The sequence below is a fragment of the Ovis canadensis genome, chromosome 3, assembly GCF_042477335.2.
Source record: "Ovis canadensis isolate MfBH-ARS-UI-01 breed Bighorn chromosome 3, ARS-UI_OviCan_v2, whole genome shotgun sequence".
In the NCBI taxonomy this organism is placed as follows: Eukaryota; Metazoa; Chordata; class Mammalia; order Artiodactyla; family Bovidae; genus Ovis; species Ovis canadensis.
The window spans coordinates 148,951,243-148,976,319 of record NC_091247.1 but is presented as its reverse complement, the minus strand read 5'-3'; the positions used below and the strand labels follow the sequence as shown (position 1 = coordinate 148,976,319).

At 37.7% G+C, this 25,077-nt stretch overlaps 1 protein-coding gene across 3 annotated transcripts in view; it reads right to left on the bottom strand.

Annotated features, from left to right (window-relative positions):
- The window catches only part of ADAMTS20 (ADAM metallopeptidase with thrombospondin type 1 motif 20), a 203,704-nt gene that overhangs the window by 92,852 nt on the left and 85,775 nt on the right, over window positions 1–25,077 (bottom strand). For all 3 annotated transcript variants that reach the window (XM_069584522.1, XM_069584523.1, XM_069584524.1), the window contains 15 exons: window positions 23,968–24,113; window positions 22,649–22,830; window positions 22,416–22,552; window positions 19,141–19,258; window positions 16,756–16,851; window positions 13,588–13,754; window positions 13,300–13,429; window positions 8,259–8,385; window positions 6,462–6,672; window positions 6,159–6,323; window positions 4,980–5,144; window positions 2,594–2,713; window positions 1,900–2,007; window positions 1,009–1,173; window positions 623–913 (listed from right to left, as the gene is read on the bottom strand). In XM_069584522.1, the coding sequence (XP_069440623.1) occupies window positions 623–913; window positions 1,009–1,173; window positions 1,900–2,007; window positions 2,594–2,713; window positions 4,980–5,144; window positions 6,159–6,323; window positions 6,462–6,672; window positions 8,259–8,385; window positions 13,300–13,429; window positions 13,588–13,754; window positions 16,756–16,851; window positions 19,141–19,258; window positions 22,416–22,552; window positions 22,649–22,830; window positions 23,968–24,113 (2,328 nt within the window). The remainder of the gene's footprint in view (window positions 1–622; window positions 914–1,008; window positions 1,174–1,899; window positions 2,008–2,593; window positions 2,714–4,979; window positions 5,145–6,158; window positions 6,324–6,461; window positions 6,673–8,258; window positions 8,386–13,299; window positions 13,430–13,587; window positions 13,755–16,755; window positions 16,852–19,140; window positions 19,259–22,415; window positions 22,553–22,648; window positions 22,831–23,967; window positions 24,114–25,077) is intronic.

The window sequence follows — 25,077 nt, the reverse complement described above, 5'->3', positions numbered from 1 at the left end:
CTGTCAAAAAAACCTATGGTTTCATTAAAATTTATTGATAGGAAGGTAAATCTTTAAAGTTTGCAGTAAAAATTCACCCTTGTCCTAGGCACTAAGTAAAACGGAATTCAAGTTTTCAGGTCTCACTAGGAAGGAAAAAAAAAAAAAAAGATAATATTAAGTTTCCCAACTTTCACATTGTTTTTCTTTACTTGGTATCATTAATCTCATACAAAATACGAACCACAATTGTACATTTTGTACAAAGTAATCATGGTTTTACACCAGCTTACTGCACTGTTATCATATCACACAGTTAATTTCTGGGTTTGATGTTTTTCTTCATAGACATTGGTAATCTTAACACTTAAAAGGTTTCATTTTTACTATAATGGACTCTAAGATTTTTTTCAGATGGATTCCTCTGTAATCATAATATCACATTAGGGTATAATTCAATTAGAACTCTATAGAGATTTGCAATCTACATCAAAAATTGCTTAATCTTTTTAAGATTTAAACTACTGATCTTCAGAAATAATTAGCATTAAAAGCATCTGATGTCATTATGTACATTTCTGTTAAAAGGCCATATAACATAACAAAATTACAGAATTAGTATAACTCAATAAAGAGGGCTTACTGATCCCCATGGTCCTGTTCTCCACTGGTTTTCTCTGATTGATGGATGGACCCTCTGATTTTGATTATCTTCTGGTTTGTGAGTTAATGGAAAATTCCTGCCTGGAAAATGGCTTGGCTGCTCAGAGGAACTCGGAAAGTGGCTGTACGTGGGAGGGCAGGCTGCCAGATTACATTCTTGTTCTATCACAGGGCGGACTTCAGGGTCACAGTAATTCTCATTAACTGGCTGATGATAGTTGATGCATAAAACTTGTCGAGTCATTTTTCCACGGCCACAGGAAGCTGAACACTGATCACAAATTTAGCCAATAAACTGCATTACCTCAAAGTTCAAATATTATATTTAAATTTCTCATTTCACTTTTTTTGCAAAAAAGTACTTACAGGTGACCAATTCCCTGTTTGCCACTCTCCACAAGGGCTAAAACAGACAGCTATTTCAGCCGGTCGGGGTAAGTGGGCACAAAATGATTCATCTGCTATTCCATCATGAGCATCTCGACAACTTACATAGCGGGCTTGATTTCCTCTTCCACAAGACACGGAGCACTGAAAAATTGAATCATACCAGAGCATTATACAGGACACTCCTACATCCCTTACACTTGGTGTTCAAATTTCTAAACCTCAAGATTCTTGAAAAAACTTAATTTATAAATATTATCACCTGGCATCATTTCTGAGTCAAAGACAGAGCAGTGAATATTCCAATAAGTTTAAAAAATAAACTTCACAAATCAGATGCTTGTGATAATAAAACAAAACACTCAACTTTTCAGAATAGTGATTAGCTATTTGTCAAAATTAAAGAAAAGATTATAGATAAAAGAGAATCTTAAGATAACATTTAAGACAACTCTGAAAGACCTAGGTAATAGAGAAGGTAGGATCTCATAATTAAAATATTCAGAGAATATATGAAACTTAAAAATATATCTTTCATGTAAGACCAAAGCAAGTGTATATTCCAAATCTAACAAAAGTCTAGTATCACATCTGCTTCTCCTAACAACCTATGACATAAATATTATCATCCTCATTTGGTAGGATTAGAAAACAGACCTAGAAAACTTAAATTCTTGCCCACAGAAACAGAGCTCTTGAAAGATAGAACAGGATTTAGTCATTAAATTACCTAATTCTAAACCCTATGCTCTTCCAACACCATCTCCATCAAAATACCTGAGAATGAATGCATACATTAATTTGGCAAATCTGGAGCAACTGAAAGCCTCCATAGTAGAAATACTGTCTCTCTTACAGAAATTCACTTACTGGTGTCCAAGAACCATATCGCCATTGTGTTATCTTTCTCATGGGAACAGCTGGCAAGGAAGTGGCCCCAATTTTAGGGATAACTGGGCAAGGTGTAACAATACAATTCTGTTTGAAAGAAAAATGGACCTCATGAAACATTAATGAATTAACCACTATGATTGATACCAAATCCTATACTTCATTTCTCCTTTCAATTATGTAAGTCAAGAACAGCTGCATAGTAAACTACAAATAAGCGATGTAAAGGTTTTTATTTTTCAAAAGTACAAAGTACTATCAAGGGCTAGAAGTGGATAGTATGACTCTGAAGGTTAAAGTTTGGATCATTCTGCCTGATGATTTAAAAAGAAAAGAGTAATAGTCTTTCAAAAATATCACTAAGCTGAAACCTTCTGAATGAACACAGATCACTACCTTAAGCCACACTTGAGAAGTTCATTATGTTCATAATAAGGCATCATCCTTCTATAGTTCAAAGGATGGAAACATAAGTTAAATGAGTGATCCAATATCAGATAAAGAGTAAAACCAAATCCATCAATAAAGCTGGCAAAACCAAGAACAATAAACTCTCTATTTTTAAGGCATATATGTTTAAGTGGAAATATACATATGGAAATAATTTTAACACATCAATAATCTTCCTGTATCAAACATTTTGGTTTATAATCCATGGAGAGGTGTCGTTTACCTGCCTTTCACTTGGGCGACTAGCTCCATGGCACAGTCTGTCATCTAGCACTGTGCTAAATAGCTCGTTGACACACTTCACAGCACGCATCTGGTACCCCTGTCCACACGTGGCTGTGCACTGGAAGAATATAAGCAGATATGAAATATCATTGCTCAGATATTACATAAACTTAATTTTCTTAACATGTACACAGTTAAGAATCTATTTTCAGTAGATATTTTTATTAGTCCTTTATTCCAGATTCTAGACTTAAAATGAAGAAATTTAATCAACATATCTTTATTCAAATTTATATAGTTACTAATAAAATAAGCAATGCCAAAGAATGCTCAAACTACCACACAATTGCACTCATCTCACACGCTAGTAAAGTAATGCTCAAAATTCTCCAAGCCAGGCTTCAGCAATACGTGAACCATGAACTTCCAAATGTTCAAGCTGGTTTTAGAAAAGGTAGAGGAACCAGAGATCAAATTGCCAACATCCGCTGGATCATTGAAAAAGCAAGAGAGTTCCAGAAAAACATCTATTTCTGCTTTATTGACTATGCCAAAGCCTTTGACTGTGTGGATCACAAGAAACTGTGGAAAATTCTGAAAGAGATGGGACTACCAGACCACCTGACCTACCTCCTGAGAAATCTGCATGCAGGTCAGGAAGTAACAGTTAGAACTGGACAACAAACTGGTTCCAAATAGGAAAAGGAGAATGTCAAGGCTGTATATTGTCACCCTGCTTATTTAACTTATATGCAGAGTACATCATGAGAAATGCTAGGCTGGAGGAAGCACAAGCTGGAATCAAGATTGCTGGGAGAAATATCAATAACCTGAGATATGCAGATGACACCTCCCTTACAGCAAAAAGTGAAGAACTAAAGAACCTCTTGATGAAAGTGAAACAGGAGAGTGAAAAAGTTGGCTTAAATTCAACATTCAGAAAACTAAGATCATGGCATCCGGTCCCATCACTTCATGGCAAATAGATGGGGAAACAGTGGAAACAGTGACAGACTTTATTTTTGGGGGCTCCAAAATCACTGTAGATGGTGACTGCAGCCATGAAATTAAGACACTTACTCTTTAGAAGGAAAGTTATGACCAACCTAGACAGCATATTCAAAAGCAGAGACACTATTTTGCCAACAAAGGTCTGTCTAGTCAAAGCTATGGCTTTTCCAGTTGTCATGTATGGATGTGAGAGTTGGCCTATGAAATAAGCTGAGCACAGAAGAATTGATGCTTTTGAACTGTGGTGTTGGAAAAGACTCTTGAGAGTCCCTTGGACTGCAAGGCGATCCAATCAGTCCATCCTAAATGAAATCAGTGGAAGGACTAATGCTGAAGCTGAAACTCCAATACTTTGGCCACCTGATGCGGAGAGCTGACTCATCTGAAAAGACCCTGATTCTGGGAAAGATTGAGGACAGGAGGAGAAGGGGATGATAGAGGATGAGATGGTTGGATGGTATCGCCAACTCAATGGACATGAGTTTGGGTAAACTCCAGGAGGTGGTGATGGACAAGGAGGTGTGCTGCGGTCCATGGGGTCACAAAGTGTTGTATACGACTGAGCAACTGAACTGAACTGAACTGAACTGAAAATAGTGAAATTGAAATGGCAATTATTACTGTATCTTTAAAAATTTATCATGTAAAACTATCAATAGAAGCTTCATATTTTGGTGGCAGAGTCAATACTGTTTAGGCAAACTAAATACTTTTCAAAATTGACCTGGTATATGCATGCCACTTAATATACTAAGTCAATTTTGAAGAGATAAAGAAAGAAAAGAACAGGACAGAGTTAAATGGCAGATGAGAGCAGGTTTCTTGGCAAGTGTAGCAATCTACACAGAATACTAAACTGCCCACAACTCATCCATCAGATTATCTCCTAGCCATCTGTTTGGCAAAACTTCCCAACAAGGCCTACTCTAAATACAGTAGAGAGAATAATTTAGGCACCAAACATGAAAATGCATAGTTTACGTAAAGTTGATGAAAGCATAAATTATTTATTGAAGTACAGTTGATTAATAATGCTATGTTAATTTCTGGCATATAGCAAAGTGATTCAGTTATTCATATATACATTCTTTTTCATATTCTTTTCTATTATGGTTTATGGCAGGATACTGAATACAGAAATTTATAGTATTGTGGTTAACAAAAGAGTTAAAAGTCAAAGCTAGAATATTTACCACAGCAAAATTAGCAGTACTGAAAAAAATTGTACAGGTACAGATTTACATTTCAGGAATCTTTCTCCAAGAGCCACCCCAAAATTAGATGTAGCCACTAAAAGACTGAATATACAATAATTCTGTGCTATTCTGTAATGATGGATTAGAGCAGAAATCCATAGACTGTCATATACTCACAGAACCCCAAGGTCCTACTTGCCAGGAAGTACATGCATGAAGCTCACAGGGTCTCTGAGACTCAGGCTTGGTGCTTGGGTCACAGAAGCCATCACTCAAGTGATCTTCATTCAGGTGACACCACACCTGCCGCTGCTTTGTTCCTTTTCCACAGGTAACCAGACACTGGAAAAATACCACTGACCATTATTTTCAGTATTAGTCAACACAAATACTCCCAAAAAATGCAATGATCAATTTGTATATTCAAATACAATTAAAGCGGAGAAGGCAATGGCACCCCACTCCAGTACTCTTGCCTGGAAAATCCCATGGACAGAGGAGCCTGGTAGGCTGCAGTCCATGGGGTCGCTAAGAGTCGGACATGACTGAACAACTTCACTTTCACTTTTCACTTTCATGTATTGTTGAAGGAAATGGCAACCCACTCCAGTGTTCTTGCCTGGAGAATCCCAGGGATGGCGGAGCCTGGTGGGCTGCCATCTATGGGGTCGCACAGAGTCGGACACGACTGAAGCGACTTAGCAGCAGTAGCAGCAGCAATACAATTAAAGACCATCCTTAAAGACATTTTCCCTCCATGCCTCAGAAAAACCAGAGATATTCATGGGGTAAAATCTGCCACTCCAAACTTCTGCTGCCCAAATCCCAGTGCAACATCTATTTGTTCCAGAAATAAAGGTACAAAACTGACCTTAGAACAAGAATGTATCTCAGCCTACTGTGTACATCATGAAAATGTACTAATCACTCAGTCGTGTCTGACTCTTTGTGATCCCATGGACTGTAGCCTGCCAGGCTCCTCTGTCCATGGGATTCTCTAGGCAAGAATACTGGAGTGGGCCACCATGCCCTTCTCCAGGGGATCTTCCCAACCCAGGGATTGAACCCAGGTCTCCCAAATTGCAGGTGGATCTTTACCATCTGAGCCACCAGGGAAGCCACCAGGAAAGCCCACTATGAAAATGGTTATAGATTAAACACCAATTATGTCATTGTTGGCCAGACACTGTAAATAGCTTAAGGACAAACCATTTTTAAATTTTACTATCTTGATAATACAATTATTTACTAAATGATAGAGCAAATTGAAATATTTTTTGAATTACATAGCCTTCCACTACAAAGATCTCCTTTACAATGTTATAATAGTTCTAAGCCTCAAGTGCTTAATGTTACCTCACTCCACTCACTAGTGGCCCAACTGGGACAGGAAAATTCATTGCAATTCTCTGTTGTCACTCGGGGAAGTTCTTGGCATTCTCTGTCAGCAAGACGGTGGCCAAAGTTATTTATACAGTAAGATTCTCGAGACCTCTCCCCTCCTCCACAACTCCTGGAACACTGATTAAAAAAAGAAAAGTGGTGAAAAATGGACGCAAAGTAAAACTTTTAACAAAACACGACTCTGAAGTGACAAATATTTAATTAGATGTAAAATAAAGGAGCAACTTTTCTTAAGCTATTCTTTTTTCTTTGTACCTGAGACCATTCTAAATAATGCCACCTTGTTAAGACACAGTCACCATGGCAGGGTTCTCGGGTTGGAGGTTTAAGTTGGTCACTGCAGTAGTGGTCATCTACTGGAACAGTCTGTCCTTTATGAATGGAATACTTCATACAATGGACGTCCAATGACTTGTATCCTTGACCACAAAGGGTTGAACATTCACTTTTGCCGATGATGTGCCACCTACAAAAAATGATGTTATTATGCTTAGGAGGTATGCTGATGAACACAATTTAAAACATGGATTCAGAAAAATTCGCACATATTATTCAATTCTAAAAATTATGTTAGAAATTATAGACAAGCCACAATAAAAATATTTGATATATCATTGACTTAGTGATGAAAACTTCTTAGAGATCAAAGAGTCCAAACTTTCATAATATAGATGAGAAAATGAAGCCCAGTGATGCTCTGCATTCAAATGGTATATATGCTTGGCTTCTGTCAGAAATTTTACTTTTCTCTAAATAAAATTTAACATTTATTCCAAATCCATAAAAGCTGGAGGTAGGGAACCAGCACTACACCCAGGCATTTGGAGGAACCCCAAGCCTCACCCTAGAGGAACCCCAAGGAAATTTGTGTTCTCTTCCTAGGAATCCCAAGCTTCTCCCTAGATTTTTGAAAACAATTGGATGAGATTAAGATTGAGATTAAGGTTACCAAGTGGCAGATTTAAAACTATGACCAAGTATATCTGACCTATAATCAGCTATACTATAATATCACCTATAATCAGGTGGTGTCTCCCTATGCGGCATCTTTATTTGACTGAGGATCACAGAACATCTGGGCACATGACTACATCAAAAGCCTTTAAAAGTTGGTAAACTTGTCTTTATAAAGCATGTCACATTTTCTCATTAACTGATAAAATCTACTTTTAGACATGCTTTCAAAGAGAACATTTTTTTTCCACAAGTAAAATCTGCTAGCGTTAGCCAAATTATCCCAATTACACTCTAGCAATCTCTCAGACAGTATGAGCGCAGCAGTACAGCAAAGAAGAGAATTCATGGAGCTTCTTTCCATCTAAACAGTATCTCAAGGATTTCGCTGCACTTCACTCTACTGCAAGGCAGTGGATGCAACTTGTACATGCCATTCTACCACTAGCCTTCCACCATATGTCCCCAAACAATACCACAAATACATAAAAATTCTCATCCTTGCTGAGTAAAGGAGATTCTGGCCATCCCTGAATGTTGACTGTTGCCTGCTAGACAGGGTTATTGCTCTTAGCGTCACTGTAAGACCCGCCACAAGAAAACAAATGACAAGAATTTTAGAAGAAAAAACTTGCCTGCCATGATCTAGCATCTCGTTACTTAATGTTTAATGGACAAAATGTTGATAAGATAGACAAATCAATCTATCGATTCTCTAATCCTCAAACTTTAAAAGTTTATTGGTACATGAGTTCAATGGGAATTAGAGGATCATGCTTAAATGTATTGTTTCAGAGCTTTAAACCATAGGTTTTCAGATTAGTTCTCCTATATTTATTTTACAGATAAATTTGTTTCCATTTCTTACACAAAACATTGAGGTCTCTGTACTGAAATTCAGCAAATACTATGAATAAAAAACTTAAACCAACTGCTGAGTTTCATAATAAATTAGCAGGTCTAAAGTTTTTTATGGGAATGGGAAAGGACAGACATTAATTACATGTCCACCTTATACCAGGCACTGCAGTAGATTCTTTACATCTCACTTACTGATTTTTATCTGGTTACATTATACATTATTTCTTTTTTTCTTACCTGAGTTCACAGTCTGTATTGCACCTTTCAGTTACCAGCAATGGAAGTGGTAAGTGGTCACAGCTTTGATCAGACATGACCATATGATCACTCTTACGTACACAAGTAATTTTTCTTCTATGAAGACCTTGGCGAAAGTCAAATGAAAAATACAAATCGAAGGAAAAATCACATAAGGAGATGTTCCATAATAATTCACTTCTGCTAAAAGCTTGAAGGATGCAGCTAAGAAAGCAAAAACAATTTCAACATAGCATACAAATAGGCTAGCATATTGAGCTAGTCAGGAATGACTTTCTACAATAAGCAAGATGAATCCTGAAACACTGAGGAGTTTGCTGAGTAAGAAGACATAAGGAAGGTGGGGCAAGCGTGTGAAGTAGGAAGAAATTTATTACAACTGGATGGAAGGGTTGCTAGTGGAGAACTGAGTGGTCAGGGTCCATGCTGATATGATACAGTATACTACTTCTCCCCTTTATTTGCTTGCCTTTTCACTGCAACAAAATTACACATCTCTACTTGCTACAACATTTCTATAACTTCCTAGAGGAGGAGCATCGCCAGCAGGTTTGTGCCAACCACCTGGAAGGGAATGTGACTATTCCAGTTCTAAGCAGAAGCTCTAGAAGTCTTTTCTTGCTTCTGCCAACTCTTTTCTCTCTGTTTCTAAAACAGCCTTCTCCAGATGGGGCTGATCCTTCAGCCTGGAATCATGAATGAAAAGGCAGCATGGTCAGACTTCAGTTGATAATAATGGACCAACTGGAATAAATGTGCCACATGAATGCAAGATGGTAATAACAGGGGAACTGGGGAAGGGGTGTGGAAGAAGAGAGAATATAAGAATTTTTTGTAGTTTTTGCTCAACTTTCTATACACCTAGCGTGAAAGTGAAAGTTGCTTAGTGGTATCCAACTATTTGTGACCCCATGGAAGACAGCCTGCCAGGCTCCTCTGTCCATGGAATTCTCCAGGCAAGAATACTGGAGTGGGTAGCTGTTCCCTTCTCCAGGGGACTTTCCCAACCCAGGGATCGAACCCAAACCTAAAACCCCTCGAAAATAAAGTCTATTAATTTGTTTGAGAATGACATGGAGGCAGAGAGCAAACTGAAGAAGAGTCAGAACCAATTAGCAGCCACCACACAGTATGAGCGAGAAATAAATGTTTGTTGTTCTAAGTCATTGAGATTTAGCAGTTGTTTATATGGTGCATAACCACAGTGAAGGAAACTTCGAGAAGTCAGAGGGGCCAGAGTAGACTGAACTTTGCACTTTCCGCAACGAGGAGATAGAAAAACGTTCAAGCTGTCAGTGGCATGATCAAATTTCTGTTTTCTCCGAGTTCAACTGTATACTTTCAGTTGGCGAAACATGAGCATGCATGTTTATGTCTGCATGCATAGCATCTGAAAGAACTATAAAGAATTTTGAAAAGGCAAAAACCTGAAGGAACAAAAAGAATGAAAGAGGAAACAGTAGGCAGGAAAAGGACATGTTAAATATGAAAAGAAGATGGAAATTACTATTTTAACAGAGCCAAGGAAGCTGAAACCTGAGCCTGTGGAGGAAGAAAGTAAGAAACAAACCATTCATGCCACAGAATCCAAGCAAAGCCCAGGAATCAAAAACACCAGGTTCCTCTGAAGAGGTGAATGTGTGAGGCATAGGCCTGAAAAAATGGAGAAATGACTGAAAAGTATTCATGAAGAACAGTCAGACTTCCACCTAAGAGTCAACAGTAGCGCTATCTAATGAAAACAATGTGAACCACATGTGATTTTACATTGTCTTGTAGTGACACGAAAAAGTAAAAAGATGCAAATCCAAACAGGGTCATTTCCACATGATGTCAACAGAAACACTATTGATGATATATTTCACTTTCTTTTTTCATCCTAAGTCTTCAGAATCCATTGTGCATTTCATACTTGTACCATATTTCAATGGGCTAGCCACATGTGGCTAGTAACTACCACACTGGATACGGACAGCATAGCTCCAGAGCCCGTGAACTTGGGGGCAGAGACACAGCAGCTGAGGGAAGCTGGGGAAGTGCTGTACCGAAAGGAGAGGGACTCAGTACAAGTCTCCATACTGAAATGATGAGATTCAGGCCCACTGGGCTCACCCTCCATTTCCCTCTGGCTCCAAGCCAATTTTTACAGTTCCTCCAGTCCCCTCACTGGCCATCAGAAGATAGGAGAATTCCTTTCTTGGAAAACACTTTAGCTCAAGAAAAAAGATTAAGTGACAGCAACATTTAAGCCTTTCCCCCAAAGACACAGTAAAGAACTAAAAGAAGACTTATTTAACCCACACAGGACTTTCAATTAGCATTTTAGTCTTAAATATGAATAAACATCAAAGATCAGTAGGCAATTTAGGAAAGACACTCACACAAAAGAGACCTAAATAAGCAGAAACAGAATTAAGAGGAAACACATATGTCAGGGAGCAGAAGAAAGTTCCAAGACTATAATTAATACTCTCACAGACACAGGTATTGCCTCCATGAAACAAAAGCAAGCTGTTGATGAGAAACACTAAGAAAAAAAATGTACATTTGGAGAGGAAATTATGAGATAAGAGATCAGACCAGGAGGCTGTATATCCAGACAATATAAATTTTACAAAGAAGAGAAAATTTAATGTGGAGAAATTATCAAAAATAGCATACATAAAACTTCTCAGATCAAAGAATCTGTGTTTCCAGTTTGGAAGGCATCCTAATTACCAGGAAAACAGATGAAAGGAAAAGCCAAGCCAACACACAGTGTCGTGACATTTCTCACTCCCGGAATTTAGGAGGGGAGACACAAAATTTCCATACTAGGAAGTATCATATCCAAGCATTGGAAACTGGAAAACAAGATTTTCAGCATTCTAAAGGAAAATAAGCTATCTTAGAATTTTATACGAGCCAAGCTATCAATCAAGCGTGAGAAAAGAATAATGCCATTTTCAGACAGGAAAGGTCTCAAAACACCGCCTTGCTTTCTCAGGAAATGTCCGACAGCTATGTTATCCTCAGTGGAGGAAATAAAAAGAGGAATTCACAGAATCTGGGACACAGGGAATCCAACACAGAAGAAAGTTAAAGAGACCTCACACGATGATAAAGAAGGGAGAGCACATGACGACAGCCGTGTAACAGGCCTGAAAAGCAACATGGCCAAGCTAGAGCAGGGGAGAAGAGGGCCAAGGGAACAACAGATAAGAAAAAGGAAAGGAAAGCTGAAGCAAATACCCTGAACATAGAGCTCCAAAATTTACAGCCTTCACAAAATGTCTGGAGCCCGATCATTTTTGGTGCACAGGGAAACAAGTAAACAAAACTAAAGAAACTTCACTTTAGAGAAACCCAAAAGTTACACACTTACAAAAGGAACTATAATCATAGTATATACTTGGTGGCAATTGAATTAACGGCTCCTTTCCTTCTGTAGGAAAGAGATCTTTCCTGGTTCAGACTCTCAAGCTATCTCAAAATGCCTTCTCCAGCCTTTCATTTTGGATCGTTATGTGTTTATTTGGTGTGTCCCCCATATTTTAGAATGTTCCTTCATTCGACTGTTCATTTAGATTTCTTCTAGCTCCCCATATCTACTGCCACAGACCAGTTTACCCAGTTATGTTGGAATGCTGGTCCCAGATGCCCAACCCGCTTCTCTATGCTCTTCTATAAAGCACATCCAGGTTCTTTGTGTCAAGATGAATCCCTCTGTCTTCTGTGCTACCAAAGCTTTGTTCCTACTTGCAGTGTTTCTGCCAGTCAGCCTGGCATCATCTACTTCAGGCTCCCTCCCCGGAGACACTGTTCCAACAGGAATGCCTGTTTCCACACCAGCACCCGGGCACTGCTGTCCTAGTACCACAGGACCAAGTCTGTGCCTTTTTCTGGGATGGGAGACCACGATCCCTTTGGTACCTTGAGGTCAGTTTGTTATCTTGCCCTTCAAGTTCCCATCTTGTGTGATTGCTGCCTCTGGCCACCTACCTTCTCTCAGCTCGTTTCTGTACTGTTCGGAGCTGCTTCTCCTCTGACTCACTTCTCCCCTAATTCCCAGACCTTGTCTCTAGTGCCCCTGGGAACTACTTTCCCACTCTACACCAATTTCTGTCTTCCCATTTCACCTCAAACTGCTCATTCCATCCTTCCTGGGGTCTCCTCGATGCATCCTTGTGGCATGGCTTTTACCATTTAAAATTAAGAAAATTTACTCATTCTTCTGTTTCATCCACTAGACTGTAAAACTTGAATGCAAAATCAGGATCCTAATAATCCAAAACAAAATAGTCTGTCAATAAACATTTACTGATTCAAACCAGTGTAGCATCACACAACCAGGTATTCATAATTATAGACTGCCCAAAGATACCAGCCTGTTCACTTGCTTTTCTACTATAACTTCACGGCTTTTTCATCTCTCCCTGTGCTCCTTTCAGTTATTCATCCATCAGTACAAACACATTTCCCTGTGGTCAGAGAAGGGAAACAAGAGAATGAGAGAATGTCGACCTCACAACACTGAAAGAAGGAGATGGGTGTCTGGGAAAGCAGATGGAAGAAAAGGACAAGAAGGTGAGCATTTCACCAGAAAACAGTGTCACGGTCAGGGAACCTTTCTGTAACTGTGAGAACACGACTGAGCAACTTCACTTTCACGCATTGGAGAAGGAAATGGCAACCTACTCCAGTGTTCTTGCCTGGAGAATCCCAGGGACGGGGGAGCATGGTGGGCTGCCGTCTATGGGGTCGCACAGAGTCGGACACGACTGAAGTGACTTAGCACCAGCAGCAGGGAAGGAGTTGTGATGCAAAACATTGAAAACGGCTGAGATAAGGGAGGCTGTTAAGCGTAAGGAGCCCAGAATGAGCGGGGAGAAAAGCAGACAGAGAGCAAAGACGGGAAACCTTTGTAAGTCTGTGTGGTGTAAGTGTGTGGGTTCCACAGGCAGCCAGACTCAAGAGCACCCCAAATTATACCAGCATGCCACAGCTGAACTTATGTCCCTTTTATTTAATTCTAGTGTACCTTGACACATTTTTGTACAGTCTTGCCATGGTCCATACGGGTCCCATGTGAATAGATCACTCTTCTCTTCCACGGGGATATTGAAGGAATAACGTACATCAGGGTTGTATAGATTACCCACACACAAAACCTCAATAAAAATACAAAGGGGCACACAATCAATTCATAAAAGATATACTCTTAAAAGATATCACTCTATGTTGAATAATAAATACAAAGCACTTACTTAAGCATCATATTTTACTAATATGATTAAAACTGTCTTAGTAACAACTACTAAGAATTTACCTGCAAAACAAGTTCTTCTTCCAGTCGATCAGTACTATTAATCCTTTCAATTGAGTTGTTTGAACCACTGTATTCAAAAATAGCTCCTTGTACATTGATTTCCCGTTTGGACATACTTACAACAAAATTCCCATTCAAAAGAAAATTCCCTTGAGTGTCCGATAATGCTGTAAAAGGATAGTGCTCATGAAACAGCAAAACCAGTCAACGGTCCAGAAACAGTTTTAACTTTTAAAATTCACATTCTTTTCTTCTGCAGTTAGAGAATATAAATATAAACTAATACGGAGGAAATAAGCTTTATTTTACGATAAAGTGGTATCTAACCCATAAGCAGCGAAACTTTAGCATATCAGCCAAACCCATGAAAATACATTCACTCTATAATTTTTCTTTCTGAGAAGGTCATCTTCCACAAAGCATGCAGCACCAGGAGAGACATACAGGAAGTGGAAAAACAGAGGGAAGTCATGCCAACAGATCAGCTAAATCAACCCTGGTCATCCACGGGGAGGAAAGAAAGGGCAGCCAGGCTGCTGTAGGGTTCTGTTTACCTTGGAAAACATGTATAAAGCTTCAACATCCTAGGGTCACTATTTGAAAAGCCCATGCCTCTCCACTCCTCCCTCTGTAAACATCTGGATCTTTTTCATGGGAGGCAGTCATCATTGGTCACGCCTGTGTGAGTGGCTACTTTTTCAGAACCCTCCCACTGCCCCCTCTGTTCTTGCCCCTGGTGATTCTTGCTCTTTCCCATGGATAGGTATTAAACATCAGCCTATCAAATAAGTATATGTGTGTCTATCTATATACTAATATTTACATGTGTATATGAGTATGGAACAGAGTATGCAGTCATAATTTGTTACTTTTGTAAATACAAAATTGCATGGTGTCCACAGTGTTGTGGAAGACCACAGGACTTAGTACAGTTGATTTAAATTCAAATTGTTCCAATTAATTTCTATGTGATCTTGGATAAACTGCTTGCTTTTTAATTACATAATAGGAATAATAAAAATTCCCAACTCACAGGCTTTATAATTAGAATCAACTTTGGAAAATGTTTTTAAAGTGTATAGATTGTAAAGTGCTGTGTTGTTAGTTTAAATTTTTGAGAGGGTGTCTAATATTTTAAATTGTACACTAATAAAACCCCCATGTTAATTAAATACATAGCTGATTTACTACACTTCTCAGTGGGTTAATCTTTTTGGAAAACACTTATTTGGTCTTCCAGGAAACCCTACCCAGAGCACACAAGTTACCATGACTAAACAAATACTACACACCACCTTGAACCAATGCTGAAGGGAATACTACCAAACACGTTTGCTGATTCTGTGTCTTGCTGGACTATTGTGATTGTCTTTATACCCTACACTGAATTCAGTGAAGAACCAACAAAATGAAAATCACTCTGTAAATCTGCACATTATCAGAAGTGGACAGGCCTGTTTAAAGGACTGCCTATTACACTAAAATTAAGGGAAATAAACAAAACTTTACTGAGAAAAACTATATACATTTCATTATTTTCAATTACCAAAGCAAATTCCAAGTCCTTTCTAAAGACTCCACACATATATTTTGCTCCCCTATTTAGATTTTGATATTTCCATTAGTAGTTCTTTGACAAAGTATACTGATATTTTAATAGTGAACATTTCTAATCTTTAAACTTGAGCAGAACCAAATTTCTACATTTGGATCCTAAGAGAGACATAATAAATTGTCTATAATACATATGGCAAATGTCTACGCCAAATGATAAATATGGCATATATCTATGTATATGTAAAAGAAAAAGCAGTGCAACTAAATGTCAACAGGTAAAACATTTACATTTGATTTCCTTTAGGAATTTTTTGTTTTTGTTTTTGTTTTTATAGAGGTGAAATGAACAAAACCAGAATTAACCATTTTAAATTGAACAACTTGACAGCACGCAGTACATTCACAGTGTTGTGCAACCTCTACTAGTTTTCTAAACTTTTTCATCACCCTGGAAGGAAAATCTGCATCCATTCAGCAGTTGTTCTTTCTACAATTGGCTCTATAAAGCCAGATATAATTTCTGAAATGGGCTGTTCATTATAGATTCAGATTCCCAATCAATTCAAAGCATTGATTACTTGAGCCAATATTTCACATTTCATTAATGTGAGGCAGGTGTTTTTTCATTATCAGCTTTATATCACCAGCTTAGTGAATTACATGTAAGTCAATATTAAGGTATTTATCAGACAGAAACAAGATTTGTAAAGCATTCTTTTCATCTCTAGGCCTAAGTGAAATGCTTTAAACTTATAAGTCAATTTCCAAAAAGTAAATAACAACTGAAATGTATACTCTAGAAATAGCTAAAAGACAATATATTAGGACTATGTTCATTAACATCTAAAAATATGAAACTATAGTCCTCTTTCTGTAACATAAGAGCAATAAAAATACAATCACAATAAAAATTATATTTAAAGACTTGTGCTACATGGTAAAAACATTTAAGAAAAAATTTTAAAAACATTTCCCTTCCCTGGTGGCTCAGATGGTAAAACATCTGCCTACAATGCAAGAGACCCAGGTTCGATCCCTGGGTTGGGAAGATCCTCTGCAAAAGGCCGTGGCAACCCACTCCAGTACTCTTGCCTGGAAAATCCCATGGACAGAGGAGCGTGGTAGGCTATAGTCCATGGGGTTGCAAAGAGTCGGACACAACTGAGCAACTTCACTTTTTGGGATTGGGAACACGTGTACACCCGCAGCAGATTCATGTTGATGTATGGCAAAACCAATACAGTATTGTAAAGTAAAATAAAGTAAAATTTAAAAAAAAATAAAAACATTTAACCCCAATGAGGTTTATAACTAGAGAACTGTATTCTAACTACATACACAACTTTAACTGAATATAATCTCTGGTTATCTAAAACACCCTCATGGGGAAAAAAGCTTAATTTGTCTTCCAGAATTTAATTTAGTATCTTTAAAATAGGATATGGTACGTAATTCAAAAAGAGAACACATATATGGAGTCAGATGACTTGGCTTAGTCTGAGCCGAAACTGCATGTTTATTCAAGGGGCTCTTCTTGCCTTCCAAGAATTTACAACCACAGACCTCCATGAAACTGCACATACTGGCTGCCATTTAACTAAAAATGTTTACCCAAGTAATTGTCATCTTCTGGTTTTCCAGAATAGCTGTGCTGAAGAATATCAATGTTTGTTGCTCCTGGGGGAATCTTTACAACGACATTATAACCTGCAATATAATTTTATACATGTTAACTTTCACAAAAAGCAGATGGCCCAGAGGCTAGTACTGCTGAGTGAAAAATCTGAATAGTATAGTCAGAATTAATTGCATTTTATCTCTGAAAGATGATATGTGCTTATTCTTTTTGAATCAATGGCTTATACAAATTACTAAGATTAAGAAAAAGTGTTTGTTGCCTAGAAATACACAGTTTGGGATTCTTAAGGTGCACTTCCTAATTTCTATTATTTTTAAAATTCTGAATATAGAATAAAAATGAACCTAGTAGTTTAGCTCCTGAACTACTTAACACACACATTAATTTTTAAATGTGACCAATACTTTTACATTTTATACTTCCTAATGGGGAAAAATATAGGATTCCAAATGCTATTCACAAATCTGGGAGATATAAAAATAGTTGACCATTGCTAGATGTCTACACAGACTCAGTGAACAGCAAAATAGTGAATGTTAAAGAGGAATGTTTTTCTTAAGCTTTTAGGTTCCAGTGTAAGCAGGAATCTCCATAGCTACCCCCTAAATTTTACATTATTTTTTAAAGTCTACTAACAAATTGTCAAGAGAAAAGTAAAAAGTTTACTCTAGGGAAATGTTTTATGAGACCAAATTCAATAACACTGGCACTTTTCAAAATATGAGGAAACACTATATCAAATATACATTACATTACATATACAAATATACATTAAACAAGAAACATTTTTCCTGCACTAAAACCACTCATGTCACATCATTTTCCAAATACTCTCAGGTTTTAAGTCAACAATTAATTCTGCTCTATGATATTATTCTAAGGTTTTCCTTTCTCATATTAGGATTTGCGTTGAAATTTTTCACATACATTAAGTTTTATAAATATGAAATTAACTTTAGAAGAGGAGGTTTTAAAAGAGGTTAAGTCTCATATGAGATTATCTTGCATTTTCAGAGCAGCCTTATTTATTTATATCTAAGATATCGTATTTAAATATAAGCTGATAAATGGTATGGTTATTCTGTATACGTTAAATGCATACTGGTTGTAGATATAAGCCTACAAAAATAATTTGACTCATGATTCTTTTTCACTATAAAATGTTCCTACCAGCTCCACTATTTATGTCTTTGCTATGCTTTTCAAGAAAGTATTCCGAGGCATTGTAAATGTGACAAGATGAAAGCTATCACTAGGGGGCAGTAATGTGACAACTGCTGTTCAGAACCTGCACATGAATTTAATCTTTTTCCATTTGCAAACTGATTAATTCATAGCACAATTTTAGCAAGGTTAAATTCTAATTTGGTGCATTCAGCTTTATATAGAAAAATTACTTCTCAGTGAATACAGACCAGAATTTGATAAATGTGTTCCACTGGTGATAAAAAGGGATCAAATATATATAGGTCCCAAGAAATAAAGAATCATAACAACTAGAAAAATAATGTCAAATCATCTAGTCACTTAGATGCATAAGCATGACCAGAGTAGTAAATGTTCTACACTTTTCATATAAATATAGTGTTCTAAATGACACTGTTTTAATTGAAGTGATTCTTACTAACTTAAACGACTCTGTTCAAAAACGTGAATACAATTTGAAGCTGAACAATAAAACTGTAAAACATACATCATTTATTTTGCAAATAAAGTTTTAATGGGTTGATTTTATTACCATAAAAATAAAAAACGTCTCTGAGAAAATTTAATGGAAAATATCTGATATATTCTCATAAAATTTTTCAAGAAAAATGAAGCCATGGCCAAATATCAATTATATCTGTAATCCAGACTTACTGAAAAATCAAATGTAACAATAATTCCAAATTAACATTTAAGTTAATGGCTTCATCCTTCACCTTCAATCAGTTTCAATATATCATCAATAAAAAACAACAGACAGGCCAGATCACTCACACAGAAAACATGTAGTGCAGGTGATTAAAAATAATTGAAATTAAATTTCCTGGAAAGATTATAAACATATACAATATAAATTACAGAAGCAGTAGTAAAAACACTTCATTAACTGGTACGACAGGGGGACTATTTAAATATCATTGTCAAATTGTACTGGATTTATTCTAATAAATGCACCTAAATTTTTTTTAAGAATTAAACTTGTCTTAAGCAGGTAAATTCATTAATTCAATCATACAACTTGTACAAGATTTAATTAATCATTTTGAACTAAAATACAGAATAAACAATAACAAACCAACACTATTATTCCTTAACGATATAGTCCCATTATTATACCCAAAGAGAAAACTGGAAAGAAATGCAGAGCTCACCATAATGCGCACTGTTGAAGACGCCTGCCATTGTCCTGCAGGAGGAGTTATCCCCACCACACACGCCACATTTGTCTCTCCTGGCCTTGGAGTTTAACACGTGATCACAGCCAGCTTGCTTCAAAACACAATAATTGCAGTCAAGATTATTAAAGTGACTAGAGAAGCACTAATGGGGCTTTACAAAGTTCTTTCCAAAAATATTCTTTCAATTAACAGGAAATTCAATACAACAGGATTTTTTTCAGGATATCTAATGATCTTGCTATATGTACACCAGTATTTTCACACAGCTGTTCACATGGCTGAAAAAGCACTGTTTTTTAAAGGATCATCTACATACTTCCTGCATCAAAATCACCTGGTGTGGGATTTAAAGATAGATTCTCAGATGTTCTTAAAAATCCCTGGAAGTAAAAAGCTAAGAATCCACATTGTAATAAATATTGACAGTGATTCCTATTTTGATTATTTGAGAGTAATTCTTTAAGGACATGTGATTCAAACGGGACAAAAAGTAACACACTATAGTAACTTCAAAAAGAGGTCATTGATGATTTACTTTATTTTTTTTTAACTTATGACCTTAGAACTCTGGGGATAAACTGAGCATATCTGAAAGAGATAACTTATTTCCTTAAAATTAATATCCAGCATAATAAAGTGTTTGAGAAAAAAATGAGTAAATAAATAAAGGTGAGAGTACACAGTTTGACCCAAGGCTTTGAAAGAACAAACGCAGCTCTTTTCCACACAGATGGTGCCCTCTGCATACACTGCAGTAACATTTAGTTCTTTGGAACACTCCTTTAAATTTAGTTATCAGGAGAGTAAGAAAAATTCATAAGCCTCATGACTTTGTATTTACAAGGTAAATATTTCCAAAAGGAAAATTCCATCCAGATATTTTCTGAAAGTAATATGCATCTTTATGTTCAGACCATGTCATATTTTCTCATTATATCTGACTCTCTGGGTTTAACTTAGATAAAACAAGTTTTCAGGCACCAAGTGCCCTTTTTCTCACATTTAAAAGTCAAATAAAGTGAAGTGAAAGTCACTCAGTCATGTCCAACTCTTTACAACCCCATGGACTAGCCCATGGAATTCTCCAGGCCAGAAAATCCTGGAGTGAGTAGCCTTCCCTTCTCCAAGGGATCTTCCCAAGCCCAGGATCAAACCCAGGTCTCCCACATTGTAGGTGTATTCTTTCCCAGCTGAGCCACAAGGGAAGCCCAAGAATACTGGAGTGGGTAGCCTATCCCTCTCCAGAGGATCTTCCTGACCCAGGAATCAAACCTGGGTCTTCTGCATTGCAGGCAGATCCTTTACCAACTGAACTATCAGGGAAGTCCAAAGCTATTTCCAATCTGTAAGTTATTTTCAGTTTCTCTAAACATCTCATTAGCCCTTTGGGTGCAAGGCCTTTATCACCTAGGTAATAACAGATGTTTGGTTACAGGGAGAAGAATTGGTCCTATTAAGCTGCACTTAAGGAATGAGTTCACAAGATGATACTTATACTCTTTAGACAACATTCACTATCCTAGTTCTCAAACTCACCATCCATTGTTAGGATTGCCATCTACAATTTACATGCTTTAATTCAAGGGCTCATCTGCTCTCACCTAAAATCCTACCTGCGTGCATGTGTGCTAAGTCTTCAGTCATGCCCAACTCTGTGCAATCCTTTGGACTGCAGCCGGCCAAACTCCTTTGTCCATGGAATTCTCCAGGAAAGAATACCAGAGTGGGTTGCCATGCTCTCCTCCAGGGGATCTTCCCGACCCAGGGATCGAACCCGCATCTCTTACATCTCCTGCATTGGCAGGCCAGCTCTTTACTACTAGCACCACCTGGGAAGCCCCACTAAACGGCCTACCTAACTCCAGTTTCCTAACAAGTCGGTACATTCTGAAGATTTTAACATGCAAATCAAATCACATCTCTTGCTTAACTCCAAATTCTTGGATCTTCAAGGACTTCAGGAAAACATTTTCACATAACAACCGTCAGCTGGTGGCCACCTCCAATCTTGGTCCCTTACTTCTTCACCTTTCTAAAACTTTCTTATCCTAATAATTAGATCCAGATTCACACCCTGCATGAGCCTCCCCAAATCCTTTACCCACTTCCCCATAGACCAAGACACTCCATCTACAATGTCTGCATGCCACCTTGCAGATAAGCCCACAGCCTTGTGTGTGTGCCTATCTCCCCCACAGATCTGCCACCATGTCAGAGGCGGGTGTTCTTTTCTATCTTTTCATCTCAGTGACCAGAACAGTATGTTGCATTCAGAGTGTGTGTGTGTGTGTGTGTGTGTGTGTGTGTGTGCATGCACTGTCATGTCTGACTCTTTTCAACCCCGAGGACTGTAGCCATCCAGGCTCCTCTGTCGATGGGATTCTTCAGGCAAGAATACTGGAGTGAGTTGCAATTTCCTCCTCCAACGGATATTCCTGACCCAGGGATCAAACCTGTGTCTCTGTGTCTCCCACATTGGCAGATAGATTCTTTACCACTACTGCCACCTGGGAAGCCCACATAGAAATTTGGTAAAAGTTTGTTGAATACATATAAGAAGTAGGAGAATGGAAAGTGGGTGGGAGGATATCACTGCTTCCAACACAGAGGGAAAAAGTGTCACCACAGAAGGTCATGTTCAAACTAGCAAAAGGACTTTGCATTCCTTGGGTCCTGAGACATCTTAGGAAGTTAACTTCATCCCTCATCTTGATTTTGAGCACCATAGGCAAAACAAAACCAGCAAACTCATCTTACTGCTTCGTGAGTCACTCCTGATGACAAACAATAGCTCCTAACCATGTTCCTATCAGAGAAGGCAATGGCACCCCACTCCAGTACTCTTGCCTGGAAAATCCCATGGACAGAGGAGCCTGGTAGGCTACAGTCCATGGGGTCGCAAAGAGTCGGACACGACTGAGCGACTTCACTTTCACTTTTCACTTTCATGCATTGGAGAAGGAAATGGCAACCCACTCCAGTATTCTGGCCTGGAGAATCCCAGGGACAGAGGAGCTTAGTGGGCTGCTGTCTATGGGGTCGCACAGAGTCAGATACGACTGAAGCGACTTAGCAGCAGCAGCAGCATGTTCCTATAGCGTGTTCCTATAGACAGTGGGGTAGCAACAAAGGATGCTGCACTGAAACTCATAAGAATGTATATCAAATTGCAGAAGTAATATCTGGCTAGAAAAACAGAAGGAAAACAGTATCCTGAAAGTCATTTTAAATGCAGCGATTTTACTTACCCGACACAGGCCTTGAACACAGATGTCATTTGTTTCCGTTCCACAAGGAGTACCATCGGCAACCCTGTCCTTCAGTTGGTAGAAGCTAGTGGTTCCAGCCACCCGACAATAGAGTTTACAACGATCTTTTACAGCAACTGTAAGAAAAAGTCAAATTTTGGTGGACACGAACACATCTGTGTGTTCCTTTGTCCCAAAACTGTTCACAGCAAAAAAATATTCTAATTACTTACTCCCACTGTACTTTGGAAGCCACCTCACGTTAGGGGAGAGACCATTGATGTTGAAATGTTTACCATCAAAATCAGAGCACTGCTTCTCACGGAAGTCTTGCTTGCCTTTTGGACATGAATCAGTGTTACATGATCGAAATTTCATCCTGCGGCCCACACAGTACTTGCCTCCGTTTCTTGGCCTAGTCAAATTCATTACAGTTTAAAGCACATCAGTACAAGGTTATTTCTGCCATTTCACTCTAAAACTGTTCCATCCCTTTCCAGGATCTGGAAAACCACTGATGTCCCACTAACACTTTTTGTTTTTAACAGAAGTATGTAACATGACTGGGAAGCAACTGTGCTTAATGAACTATAGAAAATCCATTTTAACATGGACATTGTGGCCTGGAGGGCAGAAATGATGTCTTATTCACGACTAGATTAACTAACAAGGAACTAATGGTGGGGATTTGTTTATGCATTTTGGAGGCAGGGAGACATATAGAGTGAACCCAAGATGATCACAAAGGAAGATGACACCATGTTAAAATTAAAAAGAAGTATATCTGACTCTTTGTTGTGTGTATCCTATGTATCATTCAGTTCAAAGAATTTCATGGTATCAATCTATAGACATCCAACTCCATTTCATGTTGGAAGATTAAAAACTTATATGAAGACTTTCAGCATAATTCAACTATTTTAAAATTCAAATAAACTAAGTCATATTCTATTTGTAGTATGTCATATTTCTGCATTAAAAATTCTTTACTTATATCTGTAATAAGAGAACCATTTTTAAAATTTTTTATGGAATCCCTAAATTGTTTTAAATAGTTTGGTGAGCAGGATCTGTGCTTCAGTACTTATTCAAGCTAAAGACACTGAAGCAACTATAAGATGAAAATAAGAGAAAGAAAATATGACATGACAAATTATACCAAACAGTAAGAAATGGAAACAAAACTACCTATTTTACCCAGGAAAACCAAAGTACAGTTGAAAGGGGCCAGGCTCTTTCAACAAAAGCACAGTAAAAGTAAAAATGCCATTATATTACTGTTGTTATTTGCAACTATTTCTCAAATTTACACTAAATCAAAAAAGAAAGAAAATGTCTGTCTTAACTTAAATTCTTAAAAGTATTTTACTTTTTTTTTTTTAAGGTCTGAATCTACCAAGATAGAAAGTAATATGGCTTAAAGTATTCCAGAAGTTTTCTGAATCTCAGAAACTTACAGACTGACCTCCAGTTTTAGAAGTGAATGAAACTGATGTTTACTTTCTGGTGCCTTGAGATAATCTTAATTTACAGTGACATAAAAAAGACATACTCGGGGCGATTACAGAGCCTGCTTGTGCTTTTGATTCCACCTCCACATGTTCTTGAACAAGAACTGTAAGGTCCCCATGGTCCCCAATCTCCATCTACAGGACGTGTCTCCATTTCTTTATTTACACATAGCCCATGGTGGCAATGCTATGAAAATGACACAAAAAGAAACGATTCATGTGTTATCTAGTTAGGACATCCCAGTAATAATAACAACGGCAGAAAGACCAGTAGAAGAAAATGCATACAACTCCAAGCAGAATGTTATCAATTCAGAAATGAAATTACATTTGGTACCATTTTGTGAATATTTCCTGAGTATATACTGAGTAACTGGAAACAGATCAACAGAATGCAAAAAGGAACAGGAAATTTACTGTGCTTATGAGAACTAGAGTCTCACTGGAGAGGGAAGACCTATACCTATGGGGAAAACTTAATAATGAAAAGTATTTTTGAAAAAGAAGCAAACAAATATTTGATTAATATGGTATATAACCATGCTTCTACCTTTTATGCAAAGGTATCTATCACTCTCCTACTCTTTTAGCTAACTTTCTCCTCTATCTTACTCAAAGTCTCAAAGATCACTTTGTTTCTTGTTTTCATCAAGAAAGTGGAAATCTACAAAAGAAGGTGTTCAAAATCTCCCAGAACCTCTTCTACCCACCCAACACCTAAAATCTCCCACCATCCCTTATGCCCAGTATGCAGCCTTCCTGCCCATGAGTAGACATGAAAATTCCAAAATCAGTCCCTCCATCATGCACCTAATCTCATCTCGTCTCACCACTCCAGCAATTCTCCCATCTCTCCTACATCATCACTGTTCCAGTCACCACTATATGAAAGCTAATCAAACTGTAGTCCATGCAGATGCTGGTCTTTGAACTAGTCACTGTCAACTGGGAGAACATGAGTACAGAAGATGAAGGTAAACATTTAGAAACATTCAGAAGATTAATTTTGTTTGTTAAAGTTAAGAATGATGAAATCAGCTTACATTATATTTTCTAACATTTGTGCATTCATTCATTTCTGGCTGTGCTGGGCTTTTGTTGCTGGTCACGGCCATCCTCTGGTTGTGGTAAGCAAGGTCTGCTCTTTGTTG